The following is a 23638-nucleotide window of genomic DNA, read 5'->3' as shown; positions in this document are numbered from 1 at the left end:
ATACTTTTATATATATGTGTGTGTATATATATATATTTGTATAATATATATATATATACATATATATTAAAGATTTTATTGGGGAATTGGAGAAGGGGAACAGTGTTGGGGAATTGGGGAAGGGGAACAGTCAAGTTTTTGTTCTTCAGTCTTAGTTGTGGAGGGCGCAGCTAGCTCAGCTCCAAGTACAGTTGCCATCTAGCCACCCATCAGCAGCTCACAGCCACTCAGCTCAAGGTGCCGTGTTCAATCTTAGCTGTGAGGGGCGCAGCCCACCATCCCATGTGGGAATCGAACCAGCGACCCTGTTGCTCAGAGCTCACGTTCTTAACCAACTGAGCCATTTGGCCAGCCCCAAGACTTATATTTTAATCATCTCTGTATTCCTGAAACCTGCATGTTGTCTGTCACATACATAATGGTACTCTGCTAAATGTTGATTAAATTTAATTCCTAGTTACCTTTGGACTTGAACTCTTCTAGCCATTGTATGGCCACAAGGAGCAGGAACAATCTGTCTTTTACAGGATGGCCTGGTGAAGACAAACATGGAGAAGCTGACCTTCTATGCCCTCTCAGCTCCAGAAAAGCTAGATCGGATTGGCGCCTACCTCTCTGAGCGGCTCATCCGTGACGTGGGCCGTCATCGATATGGGTAAGTAAGATGGGAAAGGGAGAGAGAGATTTTCAGAAACTATGTTATATTTTTAGGGCAAAACATAGGATTTTTTAATGAAAATGATAGTAGATTGGATTATTGAACAGACAGAAAATGGGGACTGGGGCTGAGGGGTGGGTTCCATGTGTTCTTCTGCTATTGCCCAGATTTGGGAAGAAAGGGATGTTGACTTCCTAGGATCACCTCTTTTTAACATCCACCCTTGTGTCACTATCCAGAAGCTCACACACATCCTGAGGCCTTGAAAACTTAGTGTAGCCCAGAATATGCTATTATGCTCATGAAACCCATCCTGCCTCGTTCAACTTTACTGTCTTGAAAAGCAAGGAGGAACTGTTTGTATTCTAGTGAAAAAACAAGATTAGAGGTAATTTCCCCATTAAAATTACACTTAAGTGAAATATTTATCAATCTTCTGAGATGGGAGGACTTACCATATTTAGAGGACCAAAAAAGTCTTAAAGAAAATGACAGATCAATAGATTTACTGTTTAAAATTTTAAATATTTGATGTCAAAAACGAAACCATCAAAATGTAAGAGACACATGATGAAGTGTTTTTTTAAAAATCAGACAAAGGATTCAGACTTATATTTTAGTGGCACGTAATAAGTAGTGGGGGTCCATGGGGGAAATTGAGACACTTAAAGATTTGAGGCCAGGGCCCTAAATAACCATCTTACAGAAGAGGAGATAGAACTGGTTACAAACATGGGATAATATTTAACAAACTTATAATCAAAGATGTGGATTCAAATACTAAGATACCATTTTCACTTATCAAATTGATTAAAAGAAGTAAATATTTCCAGTTTGCACCAAGGGATGGCAACGTGAGAGGCATTTTAGTTCTTTTCTAGAACGAGTGCAAATTGGTTGAAACTTCCTAGAAAGTAATTTTGAAATATGTCAAGAGCTTCAAAAACACTTACGTCCTTTGATCCAATGATTCTGTTTCTATTCGTCTATCCCAAGGAATCAATCTTACCTATAACTGAGCTTTACACACAGAGATATTCATTATGGTGTTTTACGTGATAATGAAAATGTGGAAATATCTTAAATGCCCCGTAAGAGGAGAATATGAGCTTAGTAAATTATGGTGTTTATCACTTGTTGAAATAGTATCTAGTCAATAAAAATGGTGTTTATGAGCATGCTTTCCATGTAATATGGAAACATGGATTACATAATCATGTACACAGTGTTGACAATCAAGTTAAAAATAAACAACAAATCTCAGTGCCTAGAAAAGAGAGAAAGAAAAACAAACATGCCACAAATGTTAAGAATATGCATTTTGTGAGCAGTATGGCTGGGGTTCATTGGTTTGGTTTTTTCCTGTCTGCCTTTTTTGTGTTCCTGCATGTTCTCTACTGAGCATGTGTTACCCTCACAATGAAACAGGTGACCTGCAGGACATACTGTTTGCTGCTTCCCCATCACACCACAATTCGGAGTGGGGCTGAATATAAAGGGAACCCTCAGCTGTCCCTGGTAACATTGGTGACGGGGCAGAGGGTATAGCAGAGGGTGGGGTGGATTTAGGGAATGGTTCCTCAGTCCTGTTGCTTCTGTTCTCTACAGAGCCTTTTATATCCATCCTACCTTCCTCCTGGTGCAGCCTCTTACTCTCTTGTAGCCTTTGCTCCCCATTTTCCTGTTCTGGTCCTTCCAGGTTAATGCTGCTAGCTGTGGTCATCAAAACACAGTTCCAAAGCTACACTTGCCAGGCTCCATTAGAATAAAATACAAGCTCCTAGCTTGACTTATAATAGGGACTTCCACAACCTGCCTCTAACTTGCTGGTTCACCCAGCCACGCCCGCCATAACTGCCACATCTGCCACGGCTGCTCTAGACCCGCTCCAGATGGACTGGCTGTCAATTACCTTTGGCTCTCCAAGCCTCCTGCCTCTGGGCCTTTGCTGTGCTCTCTCCCCTTGACCCCCTTCATGCTCCCCCACACCCCAACTGCCCATCAGCCCCACCACCCTCTAAGGTGCCTTTCTCCTGCTGAGGAAGATGGAGCAAGTGCTAGAGTGAAAAGGTTCACATTGTGCTGACAGGTTGTAAGGTCCACACCTCTGTAGGACTCACCAGCAAATCCAACCGTAAGCTATAACCCTGGTATAAAAGCAAGATCAGAAACAATTCATTTCCATGATCATTTTATATAGTAAAATTAGGTCACATGCTCAAGAAAAAGGACATGAATATACTGTACATGCTGATTATATAAGTCGCCTTGACATTTTATAAAGCAGGTTCATGCAAGTAAAAATGACTTTATCCTAGATTGAACCCCACACCAATGTGTGAGCAATAACATTAAACATTTAATACTAATTTTGCCTGCCTTCGCTGCAGTTCTCTCTGTAAAAATATCCTGAGGCCAGCAAAGCCACTCAGATGTATTCCACTGCCCTTAGAACTGCAATTTGGAATTGGTACCGTCTGTTAAAAATAGCTTATGCAGCATCTAAGTATTTAAAGCCTTGAAGGCCTCGCTGGGGGCTCTAATCAAAGATTTAGAGAAGATCTGTTAGCTCTGATCTCCTGTTCTCTCTCCTCCCTTCCCCGTCTAGCCTTACCCAGTGCCATACTCATCACATCATCTTCCTTGTCACTGATGGCAGCTTGGGAAGAGTAAAATATTTGCATGCGAACAGTCTGAGGGGCTGTGTCTTCCTGCTGTCATGCATGTGTCTGTACTTACGGTTTGACCATGCGGACATGAACCTTGGGTGTTGGACCCAGTGGCAGAACCACCCTCCTCTGTCCCATTGCCTCCCTGCAGCATCACCCCATTCCAGTTGTGTGTGAACTGGGTCTTTACATGTATATTTGTTCAGCATCAGTGGTGAGAACCAGATGTGGGCAGAGAGAGGATATAGTGCGAATTTCAGTGTTTTTCGTTGGCATGGACTATGATGGGCAGTGATGTGCAGAATAGCAAACAGCAAGTGTTTCCTCATATGTTTCATATTTTCTGCTTTGTACATTTCCCTTCCAGTTCAGCCCAACTGCTAGAACACCCCCCAGAAACTAGAGAGTAAGGCAGGGAATGGCGGTGCTGTGTGAGACTTGGGGTCAGGTGAAAATGACCACAGAGCACTGACCATGTCCAGAACGTCATATTAGATCCTGTCAGGTATCCCAGTGCCTGGAGCCCTATAGGGTGGAGATGTCCACACCCAAAGGGATGGGCTGCTCCCCAAGGAGCCTGGCCCCAGAGCTGACCTGGGAGGGGGGTTCCTAAGAGATACACATTCCCCGGAAGGACCCTGAACCTGGTTAGCGGATGCTGACCCTTCAGAGATACCACAGATTCCTACTGGATGAGGAGGTTCGTCCTTCCCTCCACTGGCTGAGGTCAGTCCCTGCTTTTGGGCTCCTAAACCTTAGGAGGTTCTATCCAGGCGTGGGGCTGACCAAATGCATTCAAACTGCCCAGAGGTCCTTCTTCAAGGCCTCTGCTCTTTGAGTGATTCTTGGGCAATGACTGGCCTTGCTAAAGCTGCCCCCTCTCTCCTGTCTGCTGGTCCTCATCTCCGACCCCAGATCTGCCTTCCCTTTCCAACTAGGCCTGGGTCCCAGATTTTGCATGCCCGCTCCTCCTCTGCTAGAGGCTCAGCATCTCCCTGGCTCCTCGGGCCTTTCCTGACAGAGGACAGGGTGTTCAAGCAGAGCCAGCTACCTATCGTGGAGTTCATACAAGGTACTTCTTGCCTTGCTCCTACGTACCAGGGCCCCTGTGTATTTTCCTCAGTTATTATAAGTCACGTTATGCCTTGACCCTGAGTTCCTGTTGTTTCAACCTGCCAAGTGTCCTCTCCAGGATTTGGTTGCTACTTATGAACCCTAGTCCATCCAGATTCCTTGGGGCCTGTCCTCCTTACCTGCTGGGAAGCCCTACTAGTACATCCAAAACCCTTGGTTATCACCTGCTGCTGTGGTCGGTAAGCTGTTCTTACCTTCTCCCTTGAGCTCCTGCAACGGGCTAGTCCTCAGCTGCTCTCTTCTACCCCATCCTGCTCTGAGTACCCAGTCAGGCCAGTTCAGTTTCCCAGACTCATTACTGCACTGGGTGTCTTCCAAGACTCCAAGCCCAGATCAGATCTCTGTTGAGACCATCCTGACTGGCCCTAGTCCTGTTAGCAGACATCATTCTGAGAAACCTGTGCTCTAGTCCTTTTGAGAGTGTAGGACATACCTGGGAAGGTGATGGTAAGATAAGACCAACACAGCAAGCATTGAACTAGGGGCTTGCAAGTTCCCATTGACTTCTAATCTTTAAGATACTTTGAAAAGTTCGTAATCACAGTCCTTTCATCCTTAGTATTGGGATCAAATATGGGGAATGAAGGATAGTGTGTTCAGAGAACTAGGCCTTAAACTTTCTTACTTTTCAACTTTCCATCAAAATTTCTACTCCTGGTGAGTAGCCATTTTTTCTTTCTTTCTTTCTTTTCTTTCTTTCTTTCTTTCTTTCTTNCTTGAGAATCTTCCTTAACCAGCCCAGCCTAAGCAGCCTGTATTCTCCTTTGAGCCACCGTAGTAACACAGGAAACTTTCCATGAGAAAGGTCAGTCCACCCAGGCTGGCTTATATTTTTTATTTATTGATTGTGCCTTTTCTCCCCACCTAGACTGTCAGAGCCCTGAAAGCAGACCTGTGTGTCTTGCTAACACTTTATGTCCCCAGGCAGCCCTTTGGCATAGTAGGAGTCTATAATAGGTGCTCAGTATCTGTGTGGCAAACCTTATTTCTCCCTCCAGTGGCAGCCAACCTAGTGTGTGGGGCTGGCTGGTCACACAAAGGGGTGGTAGGAGAGGCTCTGGCATGAGGCTGGCTCTTGCACCCCCATGAGCAGATCAGAGTCTTATGTCAAGGTCCTCTGCCAATTACCACCTCCACTCAAAAGAAGGGTCTTTGCCTTTGTTATATGCCAACTTTTAAAGCACGTCTGATTATGAAATACGGATTCCTAGGTAGTTACAAAGAAATATCCAGAGAGAGCCCATGTACCTTTCACCCAGCTTCCTCCAATGTTGACATTGCATAACTGTAATTCAATATCCATGCCAGGAAAGTGACACTGGCACAATCCACAGTGCTGCTTCAGATTCATCATTAGTTATATATAAACTTAAAAAACAATTCCGTTGAGAAATTATCTTTTTACTACTTGAGCACATTTTCTTCATACCCCTGCCTACATATTTAATGTCACTTCAAATCTTTAGACACCGTTGCTCTGAAGTCAGAGGGCCTCCCTTGCTCTGTTCCTGACTCTGTTCCTTGCTCTCTATGTGATCTTGGGCAAATTAACTAACCTCTCTGGGCTTTGGTTTTCTCATCTGAAAGTGACAATACTAACCTCATGGGATTTTTTTTAAGTGTAAAGTGCTTAAGTTAGGCACATAATATAATAGGCACTCAGGAAATGTCAGTGTTTTCTTTCTACCCTCTTGCTACTTAGAAAACCCTCTTTTTCTCACAATTCAATGGGATCTTTTCTCTTTGAATTAACGTTCAAGCTTAGCCCCCTCTGGGGCCNCTTTCTTGCTTTCTTGCGTTCTCCCTTTCTTTCCCTCTCTCTTTCTCTCCCCCTCCCCCAAAAGGATGGTTTTTCCTTATCAGTATTTTCTGGGAATTTTTTTTTTTTACAGGAAACGGAAAAGCAGCAATCTAAGCTCTAGGGTTTGGGAGGCCTAGTTTCTTCTCTTGCCAAACTCCACCCCACCCCTTCCTTTCCCTTGTTTAAACTCTGTAAAATAATGATGAAACCCTTCATAAAGAAGGATGCTGAGGTGATTGATCAGAGCAGAGACTTCCACGCTGTCTGCCTCCATTTCCCACTCACCATGTTTGGTCGCCAGAATGGGTCCAGTTTGGTCTTCAGGGAAAGTCTGTCCCCTTTGTAAGGGTCCCAGCCCTGCAGGATTCAGCCTGCTTCACTGGCCTGCCCAGTGGACCTGAAACATGCTGGGGTGGCCCACAAGGCACAGCAGGTTTCCTGGACTGTGAACCATGAAGACCTCTGAAGGGCAAGGCTCTCTCGAGCCAGGAATGGAGACTTGGTTCACAGAAGGAGCTCAAAGACCCCGCTTTTGTATTTCAAAGACACTCTGTAGATAAGAGCATGACCTGTGAATGCACCCAGAGACAACTATTCAATAATACTTAATAATGTTAAATAGTGATTTAATAATAGTTGACTCCATATAGACACAAGAAACATTGTATAAGTGTAAACAGGAAAATTTCATAGTAGAGAGGCTGTGTTTCTTATGGTTGCTCGGTATAGAAATTAGCTCAAGGGTATCTAAGAAATGGTTTCTGATGTCTTAAAAAAAAAAACTTAGAAGATGCCATGACTGCTGTTACTTTAGATGCTTGGATTTGCAAAGCTGACTCACGTGAGAGATAGTTTGGACACACAGGTTTATGAAACTGAGTGGCTGCCACAAGTATTAATTACAGAGCCGGCAATCATCCTATGGTCGTGTTCCCCATGCTCTCTTTTTATTTAACCAAACTTAGTTTTTAAAAAAAGAAGACAAAGACTAGCTAATGAGGAGTTTTTAAATATCTGCCTAACATTCAAAGATGGATATGATTTGGATCTCAACATAAAGAACCAATCTTTTCATTCATCCTGTATTATATGTACGGGGCATATATGAACCTGACTTGACAGTGTCAGGCAGCTTTGACGCTTTAAAAGCCGGTGGTGACAGCTTTACTTGATCTTTAAAGAGGGCTCTTTTGCTCCTTGCTTTTGACTTGGAGGCTGATTCCTTAGCACTGCAGTTAGGTTTGGGAGTTCTCTGCTCGCTTTACTTCCTCTGCATTTTCTTTGTACAGGGAAGTACTTTTCTATTCCACATGATTTGGTTTGGCAAAGTAGAAGGCGCGCCACCCTGTGCTGGGCACATAAACGCACACTCCAAGTGCGTGAGGCTTGTGATGATCCCCTTCTAGCACGACGGAATCATTTCAACTCCTCTTTCCTATGACGTCAGTCATTTGAATCGCTTTGGATTGCTCAGGACTCACTTTGATTTGCACCATCAGTTTTTCAAAGCACTCCTAAACCTGATCATCGGATCCTGTTAGTTAGGATACAGAGAGAGAGACTCAAAAATACAGTGGTTCTTGCAGTATGGAAGTGGTTTTTCTCTCTCTCAAGTAACCGTCCAGACTGGGTCTGTGGGCTCTGCGTCATGAGGTCATCCAGGGACTTTCATCTCTGGGTGTCCAGTAGTTGCCATGGCACAGCCAGCAGGAAGAGGGGAAGAAAGGACAGGAGGAAACTCCTGTCTTCTATGCAAATGATGTTAACATTGTTCGCCTCACTTCTCCTCATTTTAATGGCAACTTTTTCATCATGTGGCCTCAGGAGATGATCCTAGCAAGCAGCCACAAGCTCAGCTAAAATTCTAAATTACTAGGGAGAAGGGCGGGAAGAGATTCCAGGGGAGACATCTAGCATTCTGCCCCCAAAACCTAATTCCTTAAAGAAAATTATAAATATATAAATCAGGCTAATTTTTGACAGATTTGCAGCAGCTTCCTCATTAGAAGTTAAAAGATAGCCTTTTTCTATGAATGTCTTCCTTATTTTTTGGGGAATGCAAATTCTTTGTAAGTGAACGCTGTATCTTTCATGGTGTACATTATCCGACCACATGCTCGTTTTGTCACTATCACGGAACAAATGTTGGGGTGAACTTAGACATGTACCCTTAATTCCCAATAGGAATATGATCCTTGGGTAGCATTTTTATTGGGATTTAAGAGAGGCATTGAAGAAGACAGTGACATCCAGGATAATTGGGGGTTGTCCTGCAAAGACTAATTTGAGAAGAATTGGGTATTTTTAGCACGGAGAAGAGAACAAGAAAAATGAGATTGTTGTTTTCAAGTCTTTGCAGGGCTGGCAGGTAGGAGAAGTTTCAGCTCTCTTTCTTGTTGCTCCTAAAAGTAGATCTGTAAATAAAGGATAGAAGTTATTAGGATTTGCTTGAAATATAAAGAAGCTTTTATTTGGTTGTCCAAAAAACAGCATGGACTGACTTAATTAGTAAGCTATTCACCATTGGATGCTGTGTACTCCTAGTTCTGAAGGCTCTTCACTTAGGGTTTAGGCTTCAGAAGAATTAAGTAGTTAGGGACTTAGAACTGACACAGCACACCTTCTTCATAAGGAGAAAGAATTTTGATTCTGTGTCTATCTTATCCTCCGTGAGGTAAAAATGCCCACTACTTAGGGTCACCCAGACATAGTAATACCGTCAACCATATGATTTGTGTCATACTTCATCATATAACTTCTGAGATCTTCAAATACAAAACTTGCAAATTTTATGCTCCTTAACCTTTGCAGTTGGCTGGTCCTCAGGCCCATGTCAGATTCTTCACAAACTTGCTTCATAAGGTTCTTCACTTCCTCCCCACTACAGCCATCTCTCTCCTGCTTTGGAACCCTCATGGGACGTCATGCATGATTTTCTTGCAGCATTTCTTATTTTCCCTTTAGAAGAGAGATTCCTGTGTGTTTATCTCATCCATCCGACTCTGGGATCCTTAACTTGAAGGACTTCTTCATCTTTATACCCCCTGCCCTGACTAGGAGAGCTTTTCCTCAGCGGGTGCTCAACCAACACTTCTTGACTTGGATCAAGTAATGCTCTGATCACACTGTGTTCTGGTTCAGGATTTGCTCTCTGGGTATCAATGCTTTCTGCCTCCATTTACTCACGAAGTGGTAAACATCATCTGTCCTCCTGTTCTTCAGCTGTAAATTGAAGCGCTGTGTGCGTTGGTCTTTAGGCTCCCTTCCAACTCTGCTTCTCAGTGCTGGGATGGGGTGGGCACCTGTCGGGATGGCATCCAGGCATTGACAGCTGGTAGAAGAGCCTCATTACCTGGATGCACCCAGGCCATCACTGCACCGCCCTCTGGATTGTCATGTAGTGCGGGTGGAGTGGGCGTGCGCGGAGTGATGGCAGCGGCGTGGCTTTCCCCAGGTACGTGTGCATTGCCATGGAGGCGCTGGACCAGCTGCTCATGGCCTGCCACTGCCAGAGCATCAACCTCTTCGTGGAGAGTTTCCTCAAGATGGTGGCCAAGCTGCTGGAGTCAGAGAAGCCCAACCTGCAGATCCTCGGCACCAACTCGGTAAGGAGCTGCCTGGGAAGATGGGGGTTGGGGGGCTCTGGCTGGGAGTGGGGTACAGGGCGGGTGGAGCCTTGGGGTCAGTGTGGTTACGATCCATTCCTATTTGGTTTGTGACCCTGTAAGTACGACTCAGTGCTTATCTTAGTGGCTCCCTTCGTGTGGATAAAGGTATACTTTAATTTGAATATAAATACATAACATATATTATACTTCATATAAATATAAAGTAAAATAAATTTTAAAAATAAAATTACCGCATTAAAGCACATGATTCAGTGGTTCTAGTATATCCACAAGGTGGTGCAACCATCACTGTATAGAATAAACTGACGTCCACGGGACAGAGGCACAGGTGGAAAGATCACAGGAAAGCAGGAAACAGGGCTTCTGGCTTAGTTCTGCCCTTACCTAGCTGGGTATCCTCCAGCAGGTTAACCTTGAACCTCAGTCTTGTCATTGATACCATGAGCGGATTGAACTTGACCAAGCCCTAGCATGCTGGTCTTAGTGTGGTGCCTGCTATCATGAGAGGTTATGGTTTGGGGAGAGAAGACCTAGCAGGTGTGTCAAGAACTCCCAGCTCTGCATGTGTGTAGATACATACTTGAATTTTCGGGTTGCTTTCCCCAATTTCTTGCCCTCTCTCCTATTCCTTCCTCTTCAGGGCATACTTTCAGTTCCAGGTCTTTAGGCAGCTTGGTGTTAAAAGCCCTGATGCACAACTATTTTACGCATATCACCAAAAAAAAATAATAAAGTTTAAGGTTTGTCCTCTTCACATTCATTCCTGACTTTTCGGAATTTTTATTGCATGGGTCACAACTGCTTTCCTTTTCTATGTTGATTTAACCGGAAAATTGTCTTTCAACTTAACTTTTCAAGACCAGAAGTCACAACCTATTCCTTCCTCTTTCCTCTCGCTGTGGGCCAGCTGCCTTGGACAAATTACATCTACAGTAGCAGAGGGTGAAGTCTTTTGTCAGGTTGCCCTGGCAACAGCTTCAGATACTGTTTCCCTTGTCCTGTTTCACATAACTATAGTCTAGAAGAGAACATCTGAATTGAAAATAAACCAGTCACCCGGCATCCAGAGGGCGTCTCCCTACTGGGGACACAGAAGCAGGTGGCCGCCAGCTCTTGCTTTTCCCACAGCAAATCCTGGCCCAGGGTAGGCATTTTGTTAGCTACAGCCTTGAAAATCCAGGGCCCTGCAAATTCCTAGATTCTCCATCACAGTTTATCATTGCTACAGCAAGACAGTGATCGACTAACAATGGCTGCCCTGCAGACAGTGAAGATTGTGTAAAGATAGGCAATTGTAAGTAAGTGAAGTCAAATAACTGCAATGGATTCCAAGTGCAGCTCTGGAGGCAGCCTTTCTAGTGGTGCCCTCATCCAGGTGCTCTTTCCAGCTCTCTAAGCCTGGAAACTTTTCAAGCCTCCCCCAAGAAGAGCGTCGTTTTGCGCCTCATCATTTTTGAACTGCCAGCATGCTAGCGCTTGATGTAATCTTAGAGAGTCTAGCCGAGGTGTTTCAACTGGTTTTCATGGGGATTGAGGCTTTGTGGGGGCAAAAGGGGGCTGCAGGAGGAGGAGGAATAGAAAGAGTCTGTGTGGAACCTTGCAACATTTCGTTTGGGTAAAGGGTTTTGCTGCCAGGAAATTGAAAGAAAGACAAGGAAATTGGGAAACAGAGAAAGAAAGAGAAAAGGTGAGCTTTTCATCCATCACCCCCATTTTGCTGGATTTCTCTGCCTGGAAATGAAGGCCCAAAGAAGTCCAATGGCTTGCCTGTGCTCGCGCAGCTAGAGCACCAGCTTTAGAACGGCGATTTATTCAGCCTTGTGCCATGTGCTCTCCTCTCACTGGGCCCCACCCAAAGTCAGTGGCATATAGGTATTTGTGCGTTTACTGCACCACAACCTTAAGTCAAGCAGGCTTGGAGGTGGCGCAAAAGCAAGTCACTTAGCTGCCACAGGGAAGGGTGGCCTCCAGTGGCTGGAGTGATATAGGGTCCTGGAGCGCTTTCCTTCTGGTAAAGCAGAAAGCCTGTGACTTGCCCGAGGCTCTGCCCTTCCCCACTTGTTCCCTCACTCCCCCTGTACCTCATTAAGATCTCTCCTCCCTGAATGCCTTTCTTTATCTCCCAGGTTCAGCCCCCACTGAGGCTGCCTTTCTTGGCCTCCCTCCTGGACCCCGTGGGAACCAACATACTCTTTGTCCACCCACCTTGGCCTTCTGGTCCCGCTGCAGCCGTGCCCTGCCTTCTCCTCCAAATGCCCCTGTTCAGAGAACCACCTCAGAAGACCACATGACTGCGGGTTGGGGCCTCTACAAACACACACTTTCCAATTTTATCTGGGCTTTCAGGGCAGCAACATTCTTTGACATCACCCTCTCCCGTCCTCTCAGTGGTCACCATAAACCTTCTATTTTCTCAATTGCTTCCCAAATCTGTTTCTTTGGTCTCACAGGTGGCCTTTCCTTCTTCTAGCATTGAGAAAATGGGGGCTGTCCATCAGCTTCCTGTGTCCAGCTGCTGCTTCTCCAAAAGGTCCCCATTTAACTTTGTTTTCTGTGCCTTTTATATCTCTTAACCAGTCCCAACCCCATCTCATCTCTCTTTGTTTTTCATAACATTGAGCTTTTGAAGAGACCAAGTCAGTTGCTTTGTAGAATGCCCCATATTCTGGATTTGTCTGATTATTTCCTTGTGGTGTCATTCTTTTTGTGCTCCTGTCTCCTGTACTTCCTGCAAACTGGAATTAGATCTGAAGGTTTGATTAGTTAGATGCAGTTAAAAACTTTTGCCCACATTAGTTCATGGGGGGTGCTGGGTACAACACTGAGCGTCTCAACGGGCGCACAATGTCTAGTGTCCCACTTTTATGGATGCTAAGTGCAACCCCAGGTTAGGGTAGTGATAGCTAGCTCTCTGCATTATAAAAGCACATTTTTGTCCTTGCAGTTAGAAATCTGTAAAACCATATAAATAACCCATTCCCCCTCATCTTTCAGCTGATGTTTTTATCTTTGGTGGCATTTCTCCCTGTTGATTGCACCTTCTTCATACGCCCTGGACTCCGTGGCCCTGTCACTCCAGCTCTCCCCATCTGGCTCATCCTTCTTCGTTTCTGTGGTTGGTTGAATAGTGGTCCCCCAAGGATATCCACAGGCTAATCTCTGGAACCTATGAATGTTATTTTGTATGACAGAAGGGACTTTGCAGATATGATCAAGTGAAGGATCTTGAGACGGGGAGATTATCCTGGATTATGTGGGCTTGATGTCATCACAAGGATCTTTGTAACAGGGAGATGAGAGGACCAGAGTCAGATGGAAGGTGACATGATGATGGAAATAAAGAGAAAGAGATTTGAAGATGCGACCCTGCTGGCCTTGAAGATGGTAGTGAAAGGGGACCATGAGCCAAAGGGTATAGGTGTCTCTGGAAGCTAGAAAAGCGAGGGAAGTGAATGCTTCCCTGGAATTTCCAGAAGGAACACAGCCCTGCAGACCCATTTTAGAATTCTGATCTCCAGAACTATAAGATAATAAATTTGTGTTGTTTTGGCCACTAAGTTGTGGTAATTTATGACAGCAACCATAGAAAATAATATGGTTTCCTTCAATGATTCTGTTCTTACATTTACCTCTGAAAAGTCTATGGTCTCCAAGATAGGTGCTTCACCCTCTTCTCACTCTATATGCTCCCCCTGGACAATTTCATCAACTCTTGTGGTTTAAACTGTCTTCTACAGCCTAGAAATGCTCCCATCTCCAACAACAGTGCTGAAGTCACTGCTGGAGATCAGTAGGCTAGAACTGGGTCCCATGGAAGCAGGTCAACGTGAGGCCAGTGGAACAGCTCATGGGGTCATGGGGTCATGGGTCAGCACCTGCAAATGACAGAGTCTTAGAGCAGAGGCAGCTGGTGCTTCCCAGGTTCAGGCCTTGGGGGTCAGCACATGGGGCTGCTCCGGGCCAAAGGAATCCCCTTCTCGGGAAGGAAGGACTGAGCTTTCCTAGGAGACCTTAAAACCACACCAGTTATACAAAGAATCTTGAAGGAGGGAAGGCTCAGTGGAGGTAGGCAGGAGAGGATGCCTTAGGTCTCAGGAATGACTGTCTCAGGAGACCTGCACAACATGACCAGGCCACAGTGGAACTGTCTCTCTGGCTTTAGTGAAAACTGCTCCCAGGAGCCTCTATAAACAACAGCAGGGGGGAGCTGAACAGGGCAGGGTGTGTTAAAGTCACAACCGTGTGGTTTACAAGGTCTGCTTTCCAGCTAGTACTCATCTTAGTGAAGCAAAGAGGCAGTTCCTATTTCTCCTTCTGTAGGTAAACACAGCGGAAAGGCCTGCAGTCCTAGACCATGAGCGAGTTGGGGTTCTCCTTCTGCCCAGCCTTTGAAACGATGGCTCTGTTGTCGATGGCAGGAAGTTGTGTGGCTCAGAATGCCCATCTGGAGAAGAGGGAAAGGCTAGCTGCTGCTTGGAGACTCGCCTAGCGCTGCAGAGAGCCCAGCCAGCTCAGCTGCCCTTTCCCAGACCAGGGGAGAGCTAGTTTTGCAATGTCAATATTTGGAATTTGCTCTCTCTTTATTGACCCAGGCCCTTAGTAACTCTGTTTCCACACAATTGCGGCTCCTTCCTGCCTGTGCAGAGGGTTGATGATCTGTTCCGGGAGGCTTGGAACACTTTGTCTCATACAAAAAGCTGAAACTTTGATTTTGAAAGAGTGGCCCTAGGCAGTGCCCATGGCCTTTGAAGGGTCACATGTGCAGGATCTTCAGTTCGTTGCTATGGAGACCTGTCTCATCATTCCAATATGTTTAATACAAAGATCTCAACTTTATTAGTTCACAATCTCATGCATCAAGGCAAGTAGCATTTTAATAAAAGCCATTTGTGAGGTATGAATTAATAATGGTAGAGGTGAAGCAGACAGAAAGTTCCTGCTTGTTAAAAAAAAAAAAATGGTGACCAGCAGCACGGGCAAATGGGCCCAGTGAAAACTCATGGAGTGTTGACAGCAAGCTGACAAGGCACTGGAGGGGGGATGGGGGGGCAATGAGGCTGCAACTGTTAACTGTGATGGGCTGGCCATACCAAGTCTACGAGGTAGCTGCTCTTGGTAGCCCCATTTTACAGATGTGGGACTGAGGCACAGGAAGCTTAGGTAACTTGTCCCAGACCAGCCTAATAAGTGGAGGAGCTGGGATTTAGAAATGCATTTTGGCTCCAGACCCATTCTCCTAATCATAACACTATATGGATGGCCTGTTATAAATAAAAGACCTTCCCCACTATCAAACCTTAGAGTCTCTACCCCATCTCAGCCAGGTTTTGGCACATTTCCCAGGAGGACTTCTACCGTGGGTCCGGTCCCTTGACCAGGGTCCCCATGAAACACCCCAGTTTCACCCTCTGAACCACCATCACCAAAATTTCTCTTTTGGCTTCCTCTTGTCAGCCCCTGGAAGACTCAGGAGCAGCTTGGGGTGGGTTCTTTAGGAGCTGTCCCCATGGGGACACTGCAGGCCAACGTTCCCTGGCCAGGTCCTCTGGGCTGGTGTGTCTGTGCTGCTATTCTTTCAGACTTGGGGAAGGGAAACTCCTCCTAACAAGCTATCAAACCAAGGGTTCCTAAGGATGCTCGGAGATCCTGGTACCAAAAAGGTGCCTATTTTATTAGCTAGTCCTGGTGCCACCCATAATGTAATAGGTGGGGCGCACACCCTCTGTATGGCATTAAGTGCGGTCTCATCACCAGCCTTTGTAACAGGGCAAGAGTCCTAGTGAGCGAGGGAATGGAATGGTCAATGCAGCCTCCTGGCCAGTCCTGGACCCCAGAAATGGAGCCATGGCAGGTTACCCATCCAACCTTTGGTTCAACCCCAAACCACTCCAGTTCAAAGGACTTGGCCGTTTATCCAGCCTTCACCAAGGACAATCATCCCTGCATTTTCCTAAGCATATTGCTTAAGCTTTCTCTCTCCCAGCTGCCTCGGAATGTTTCCATAGCTACTGGTTGAACTTACCAGTAAAGGGACAAAGGACCTGGGGCTGTAGATCCCCTACCCCAGAATCTTCGGGGTAGGAAGTGGGAGAGGAGGTGTCTTCAGAATACAGATACCTGGGCCCTACCCCCAGTCTTGTTCAAGAGGCCTGGGGTGGCTCAGAAGTCTGCATTTTCAACAAGCTCCCAGGTTGTTCTGATGCACGTTAAAATTTTTAAATCACTGGTAGAGGGCAAAGAGTATCAGAGCATCAGATTTCCCAAGTTTGAAGCCCAGCTCCACTTGTCACAAGCCGGTTGACCTGAAATAATTCACTTGCTCCCTTAGACCTTCAGTTTCCTTATCTTCACAATGGGAGCAATAAAAAATATTAAGAGTTTGAGCTCTGAGCAACAGCGGTTCGATGCCTGGCCCGAGCTGAGCTGCCGCTAAGCTGCCAATAGGTAGCAGGATGGCTCAGCTAAAAAAACAAACAAACAAACAAAAAAACTCCTGCTAAAGTCACTGGTTTGCCAAAAAATTACATCAGATAATGGATGTTCTGATAGGCTGGAAAATGGTCCCCCAAAAGATGTCCACATGCCAATCCCTGAGACCTGTGAGTGTCACTTTGTATGAAAACAGGGTGTCTGCAGATGTGACCAAGTTAAAGATCATGAGATGGGGAGGGTATCCTGGGTTATCCAGATGGGCCCTAAAAGCAATCACACAGGCGTTATAAGAGAGAGGCAGAGGGAGACTGGACACAGAGGAGACGATGTGAAAGTGAAAGCAGAGATGGGAGTGATGCAGTCCCCGGAAACTAATACTATGTGTAAGCTGCAAGGACCATAGAAATATTCAGTGTTGTTTTTACTTAGAATATAGGTGTTAACTGCTTCTTTCCAGTATTGCTGCCGCCCACACCTGGTGTTCAAGATGGGTGCCTCCTCCCAACCCAAACCCCTCTGTCTATGAATATTTTAAAGGCTTCCAACAGGACAAAGTGTGAGTTAACACAATGCAAACGAGCGTCACTAGAACGTATTTGAATTCTGCTTTTCTGATCGAGTGGGATGGGAAGGCACTGTGAGTGGAGTGGCGGATGTGTGAAGCATGGAGCGCTGTTTGTTAAGTGGTGTCTTGGACGTATTCGTACTTTGCCCCACAAACACTTGTGACTTGTGCTGAATCCCGTAGGAGCCATAAAAAGTGTAAGCGTCTTAGAAATAAAACCTTACTAAGAATAAGTCTGGAATTCACACAGTTTCTGTTACTGTAGGAGCTCAGGGAGATTTTCTTGATTTTCTCTACTTTATTCGCGGTCATAGGAGGGGATATATGCATTTTAAAGAGAAAAAGAAAACAACTGAAGCACGTGTTGAGCCGTTTCTTCCTGGTCTTGCAGCGATGGCTTCTGGGCTCCCGTTCTTGCCCCGCTGTCTTGCCCCTCGGTGCTGTGCTCCATCCCACCCTCCTGCACTAAGTGACCCTCAGTCCCTGGGTGGTGCTTTGGGGGCTTGGCCATCACCTTCCAACGCCCCTGCTCCCTGCCCGTCCCCACTCCCACCCTGGGGCACCAGTCTGTTGAGGGGGTGGCTGTAACTCGCTTCCTTCTTTCTAGACTTGAGATGCGTTGCCTTCATGGTCCACAGTGCCCATCTGGGCCCCTCTCTGGGATTGCCTGTCTGGGCCTGTGTTGGTGGCGTGGAAAGGACAAGGGTCACACTGCCCCCAAGCCTAGGCCTGGCGCTGAGGAAGCAGACCACAAATGACCACTGTTACCAGGCTCACCACAGTGCTGTTTCCTGAGTAGCCCTCAGAGCCAGGCACCGCTGGTCACGCGGCTCACGTCCCCTCATTTAACCCTGGCGACCACCCCGTGGCATCAGTCCTCATGTCCCCGTTTTACAAATGAGGAAACAGTGGCTCAGGAGTTACGTGAGTGGTCCATAGCCACGCAGATGACAAGATGCAGAGCGAGGGGACAGATGGGTGCCTGACTGTAGGCCCAGCAGATAAAGCAGGGGCACAGTCTACTTAAATACAAAAATCATTATGTCGGGCGGCCGGGCGGCTCGGGTGGTTGGAGTGGGGGTTCATGGCACCAGGGTTGCCGGTTCCATTCCCGCATGGGCCGGTGAGCTGCGCCCTCCATTTAAATAATAAAATAAAATAAAACCATTATGTCGAAATCAAAATTTGAGAAAGAGGCTCAAAATGAAGTTCTGAGAAGAGTACAGCACAGTAACTATCCAGGGATGCAGAGAGTCACAGAAGAAAAGAACAGGGCATTTTCCAGCGTGGTTAGCAGCTGTGGCTGGCCCAGTTGGAACAGATTTAGACAAAACCACTGGCCCAGCCTAGAAAAAGGCCACCCATGGTTTTAGGAGAGGAATCCCCATGCATGTTTTCTACCCTGTGTTACTTTGGTGGCTGTCACTGGATTTTCCATTTTTAAATATTGGTTGTAATCTCAGTTCTAACCTTGCAGCCAAGAGTTAGTAGTGGAAATATTTCGCAGCGTGTGCAGTGCGGATCACAGCTGGCCAGAACTGACACTGGGCATGGACGCGCGTGCAGGCCATGACACCTGACCTGCTCCTGGCTCCAGGGCACTTTGAGGAAGAGGAAAGTCAAAGTGGAAAGTGAACGGGGACTTGATGTCGCATTCCATAGAGAGATATCAGGAATCAGAGAAGCATCAGGGTGGGGGATGGGGCTGGAGAGGAGAGACAGACCCGGTTGCCTGCCGGTGATTCTGCGTTGTCTCTCACATGTGAGTCTCAGCCCATCCACCAGCCGTCTCGTGGGATCTTGCTAAAAGGTAAATACCTGAGCCTCATCCACGACGGACACAGCGTGTCTGGGCTGGTGGCAGGAATCTGCGTGGTTCCAAGCCCCCTTGACTCTGTTGTCCCGTAGTGTTTGGAAACCAGCGCCCTCACTCCTCCAGCCCCCCCAAAAAGGCCAGACTAAGGTCACTCCTGGCTGCTTCTTCATCCTCTGCTTGTTCTTCCACCACCACTTGACAGCATCCACCACCAGTCGTGTAAGCAGCTCTCCTGGGTCGTTTGGCATGAGGTGCTAGAGGGAGCAGGAAGCAGGAATATCACCCCCCACACACACACCCAGCAGGTGTGCAGGGCGGAGCGCCTGCTGTGGAGGGTTACTCCTGCAGGACCCTAGGCCAGTTACTTAATGTTTGTGGGTCTCAGTCTCTCCGTAAAATGAGAATAATGATGGCTCTCTAACTTAGAGTCATTTTAGGAAATAAAAGCAGTGATGTATGTAAAATGCATAGGGTAATACCTGATCTATGTAAGTCTCAAAACTTCTGCTGTTATTAGCCCATAAACTCTCAAACCAGTGAACAGGAAGTTGGGTCACTCATTCTCCTGACATACATTTGAGTCCATGCTGTCACTGAACATTAGGGACAAAGCCTTGGTTTGACTGTTTCTCCCTCTTTATCACTAAGAGAAGTTAAATGCCCCACTCAGAGGTCACAACGCCAGTTAGAGGGAGATCTGTAGTTAGAACCCCCTGTAGCTGCATGTCCTATTTGAGTGAGTTCAATCACCAATAGCCAGTGATTTAATCAGTAATGCCTATGTAATGAAGCCTCCATAAAAACCCAAAAGGACGGGCTTCGGAGAGCGTCTGGGTTGCAGGGAGCGTGCAGGGAGCATGGTGCTTGGAGAGGGCGTGGGTACTCCGGGCTCCTTCCACTTACCTTGCCCTCCACATCTCTTCCATCTGTCTGTTCCTGAGCTCTATCCTTTTATAATAAACTGGCAATCTAGTAACTAAAATGTTTCTCTGAGTTCTGTGAGTTGCTCTAGCAAATTAAATGAACCCAAGAAGGGAATCCTAGAAGCTTATCATCTACAGCTGGTCAGTCAGAAGTACAGGTGACAACCAGAACTTGTGATTGTACTCTTGGGGGCGGGGGAGAGGGGCAGCCTTGTGAAGCTGAACACTTGACCTGTGGGATCTGATGATCTGATGCTCTCTCTGGGTAAATAGTGTCAGAATTGAGTTGAATTGTAAGACACCCAGCTGTTGTCTGGGGCATTGCTTGTTGGTGCTTGAAAACCTCACATACACACACACACACACACACACACACACACACACACACACACACACACACACACACACAAAGGAATTGGTACTAGAATCATCTCAATCGTATATCCTTTTTGAACAAATGTTTGTAAAAATTAAATAATACAAGGCAGAATAACAGAGAATACATTTGAATTCTAATCTTTTTAGAGTTGTTTACAGTACTGAATTTATAACAAATAAAATAACCTATAAGAATTCTATTTAATGTTTTAGTAATTTAACTCCACTTAGTCTGTGATTCTTGCTTCTCTGTGGGACTCGGTGAAAATTCAGTCCCTATTTGCAATTGCAAATGTGCAGCACAGTGACGACAGAAGGAATCCAGCAGCTGAGAATGCTGAGCAAGACTTACGGAAATGAAACGGCAAGCTTAAAGATGTACTCAAATTTTTCACAATACAATGTAACGACACTTCTTAATCAAATCTCAGGTTTGTTCCTGTTTCCCAGAATGTACGCTAGGGTGGTGCTATGCGCTTTGATGATGGCTTTTGCTCAGCTTTAGTGTTACTCCTCACAGCCTCTCTCTCAGCCTCTGTTTGTGGTGCAGCTCTGGATATAAAAGGGAGCGGGCGGCTCAGTGAGCCCCGTTTATTTTCTCTTCTCTTCCACCCTGTGCTCACCCCAGCAGGGAAGGACTGAGAAGGGCCACGGGTGCCAGTCTTGTTGTGTAGACAGCAACGGTGAGCAGGATTTGGAACTCAGATATCTCGAGTGTGCCCTGGGAGACGGACCAGCGCCGGGTCCTGGGATGCATGGTTCCTGGGGTGTGGTTTATTCCATGGTTTTACTATGGCAGGGAGCCTGAGGACATCAAGTCCCAGCACCCAAAGTTGAGTAGCACAGTGGGTCACCTCTCACGTGCATTTCTCTCTCTCTCCTCCCGGGTAGTTTGTGAAGTTTGCCAACATCGAGGAGGACACCCCATCCTATCATCGGAGCTATGACTTCTTTGTGTCTCGCTTCAGTGAAATGTGCCACTCCAGCCACGACGACTTGGAAATCAAGACCAAGTGAGTAGGGGAAGACGAGGGGCCTTGCACAGCTAGTGACAGAAGCATCGATGGGTCTTAAAGAGTTGCCAGCCCCAAGTGTGTCCCTGATCCCGTTGGAGTTTTCCTCTGCTCTGACGTTGCTCTGAAAGAGCACCCGGGAGAACTTAGGTGGGCAAGTGGGTGGTGCTGGGCTCCCAGCACCGGGTTTCCTAAAGGAACAGCCTCTGGGGCAGAAAACGGGGTGGGATGTAAGGTCACAGACCTGTGAGCCCAATCTGAGAGTCAATGACAGCACACATACACACACACACACACACACACACACACACACACACACGTGCGTACACCCATGCCCCTTTGTTCAGAAGTACATGTACTTATATACCCAGAAACACTCCCACTCACCATTATCCATCCAAATATGCACCCACCAATAATCAGCGAAGTCCTCACATTGGCTGATCCCCACTGCCTCCTGACTTCATCTCCTCCACTCTCCCTAACTCATTCCCCTCCAGCCATGCAGGCCTCCTTGCTGCCTGCAAACACACCAGAAGCATTGCTGCCACAGGGCTTTTGCACAGCCTGCTCATGTGCCTGGAATGCTTCCTCCATGGGTCTGTATAGTGCACTCCTTCAGCCCCTTCAAACCTTTGCTCAAAGGTCCCCTTGTCAGCGACACCTTCCCCTGAATATCCCCATACACCCACTCCCGTTTTCCCTCAGCCTGTTCTGGGTTTTTTTGTGTTTTTTTTTTACCCATGGCACTCATCCCCTTCAAACATGTTTCATAATTTACTTATTATGTTTTTTATTCATGGCCTTCTTCTCCCCACTGAAATGTGAGCTCTGTGAGGGCAGGAATCACTATTTTATTTACTGGTGCATTCCAAGTGCTAAAGCAGCACCCGGAGAACAGTGGGCACTCAGTAAATATTTGTTGAGTAAGTGAATAAGTAGATGCTTTTCAGATAAATATCTTGAATTACAGAGTACACTTTTCCATACACATAGTCAAACTTATGAACATACTTAACTTACAGAAGTACACTCATCGACGTAGAAATAAAACCCCTCCTTGAAATCACAAGCAAATGTACATGGATATGTGCTGACAGGTAGATGAAGCGGGTGTCAGGCTGATGCAGCTGTAAGTTGGTGTTTTATGGAAGCATTGTCCTTGGAACTACAAGGTGCAAAAGGGTGAGAAGCAGGTCCCTGCCTACAACGTGTGTTTTCAACCTGGGGAGCTATATGAAACTGGAGAATGCGTTCAAAAGAAGGAGAAGAAGGGAGAAGGACTAAGCTGTCCATACCAACCAAAGCTACCGGAGCAGTCAGAGAAGAAGGGGACTGTGGGGCTGGAGTTGTCATGTGGCCAGTATGCTCACAGTAAACCAGTTCTCCATTGGTTCACCTCTGAGCCCAGCTGATGCCTCAGCACCTCACAGAGCCCACAGTGTCACGTTTTGTGCAACAGCAGGGTCAAGGAGCCCAGTGTGCCCCTAACAACAGCTCTTGCCACAGTTGACAATCTGAGTTGGAGAAACAGGAAGTGAGTCCCTCCAACCCCCAGGTTGCCTGTTCTCAAAGCTTCCACGCCGATGGGATGACTCCGGAGCAGGTCCCCATGCAACTGGTCAGCAGTGCCCGCAGTCTCCCACTCCCGGACCTAGTCATGGGCTCCCTGGGCTGTGCTACCACAGTGCATATGATGAAGCCAGTGGGGGCCACAGGAGGGAGGAGCCCCTTGGCCTCTCCCCAGTGTTGGCTCCTCCAGTAACCACCTCACTCTAGAATGGCTATGACAAGGCAGAGGGGCCTGGAGCAGATGGGGCATGTCCAGAAGAATGTGTTGGGGCAGGTGCAGGACTGTAACCAGGTAGAGCTGTAACAGGTAGTGACCATTCAGGAAGTGCCAAGCTTTCAGAAGGGGGGCAGATGGGATGCTCTTTGTGCCCCTACCCTCTCTCTCCCTCTCTCCCTCCCTCCCTCCCTCTCTCCCACACAGAATCACACTCGTGCACACAATCATATACATAATCACACGCACTCTTACATTCAAGTACACAATCACACACACACACACACACATCCATGCAATCTTGTGCGCATGCACGCACGCGTGCACACACACACACACACACACACACACGCTCACTCCACACTGTTTGGTGGAGAGGCACGGAAGCAGACATGGTCAGCACTGCCTTCTGACAGCGTCAGGAGTGTACTGAACATCGGGAGAAGGGTTGCTGAGGTTGGCTCCTGGAAACTGGGCAGTGCGATTAGCACCCACAGGCTGGCACTTGCCTTCCATGAAAGGAAGGCCTGCGGGGTGAGAAGAGTTCCTGGCATCAGTCTTCTTCTTCCCTCTTGTCTCGTTTCCAAAACCTTCCTGCACCCCTTTTTCCCTAAGCTCTCTCCCTGTTGTTCATTCACAGCCCAGAGAGCCCAGAGCCCCTTTCCAAGAAGTACCCTTCAGTCCCATAAACAGCTGTATGTGTGCACGCGCACACACGGTTCCCTGGCGTTCAGAGACATCCCAGGTCCCTTGCACGTGGGCAGGCCTCCACTGAATCCATTAGAAGGAGCAGTAAGAGACTGCCTCTCCCCCAGGCCTGATTCTTCAGAATGT

At 46.8% G+C, this 23638-nt stretch overlaps 1 protein-coding gene across 2 annotated transcripts in view; it reads left to right on the top strand.

Moving 5' to 3' along the window:
• The window catches only part of EFR3B (EFR3 homolog B), a 91674-nt gene that overhangs the window by 35389 nt on the left and 32647 nt on the right, over positions 1-23638 (top strand). For both annotated transcript variants that reach the window (XM_019646703.1, XM_019646797.1), the window contains 3 exons: positions 528-655; positions 9717-9867; positions 20897-21018. In XM_019646703.1, the coding sequence (XP_019502248.1) occupies positions 528-655; positions 9717-9867; positions 20897-21018 (401 nt within the window). The remainder of the gene's footprint in view (positions 1-527; positions 656-9716; positions 9868-20896; positions 21019-23638) is intronic.

Source organism: Hipposideros armiger, unplaced genomic scaffold (genome assembly GCF_001890085.2).
Source record: "Hipposideros armiger isolate ML-2016 unplaced genomic scaffold, ASM189008v1 scaffold_0, whole genome shotgun sequence".
In the NCBI taxonomy this organism is placed as follows: Eukaryota; Metazoa; Chordata; class Mammalia; order Chiroptera; family Hipposideridae; genus Hipposideros; species Hipposideros armiger.
Note: the sequence above shows the minus strand (reverse complement) of the source record. Positions and strands in the feature narration are given on the sequence as shown.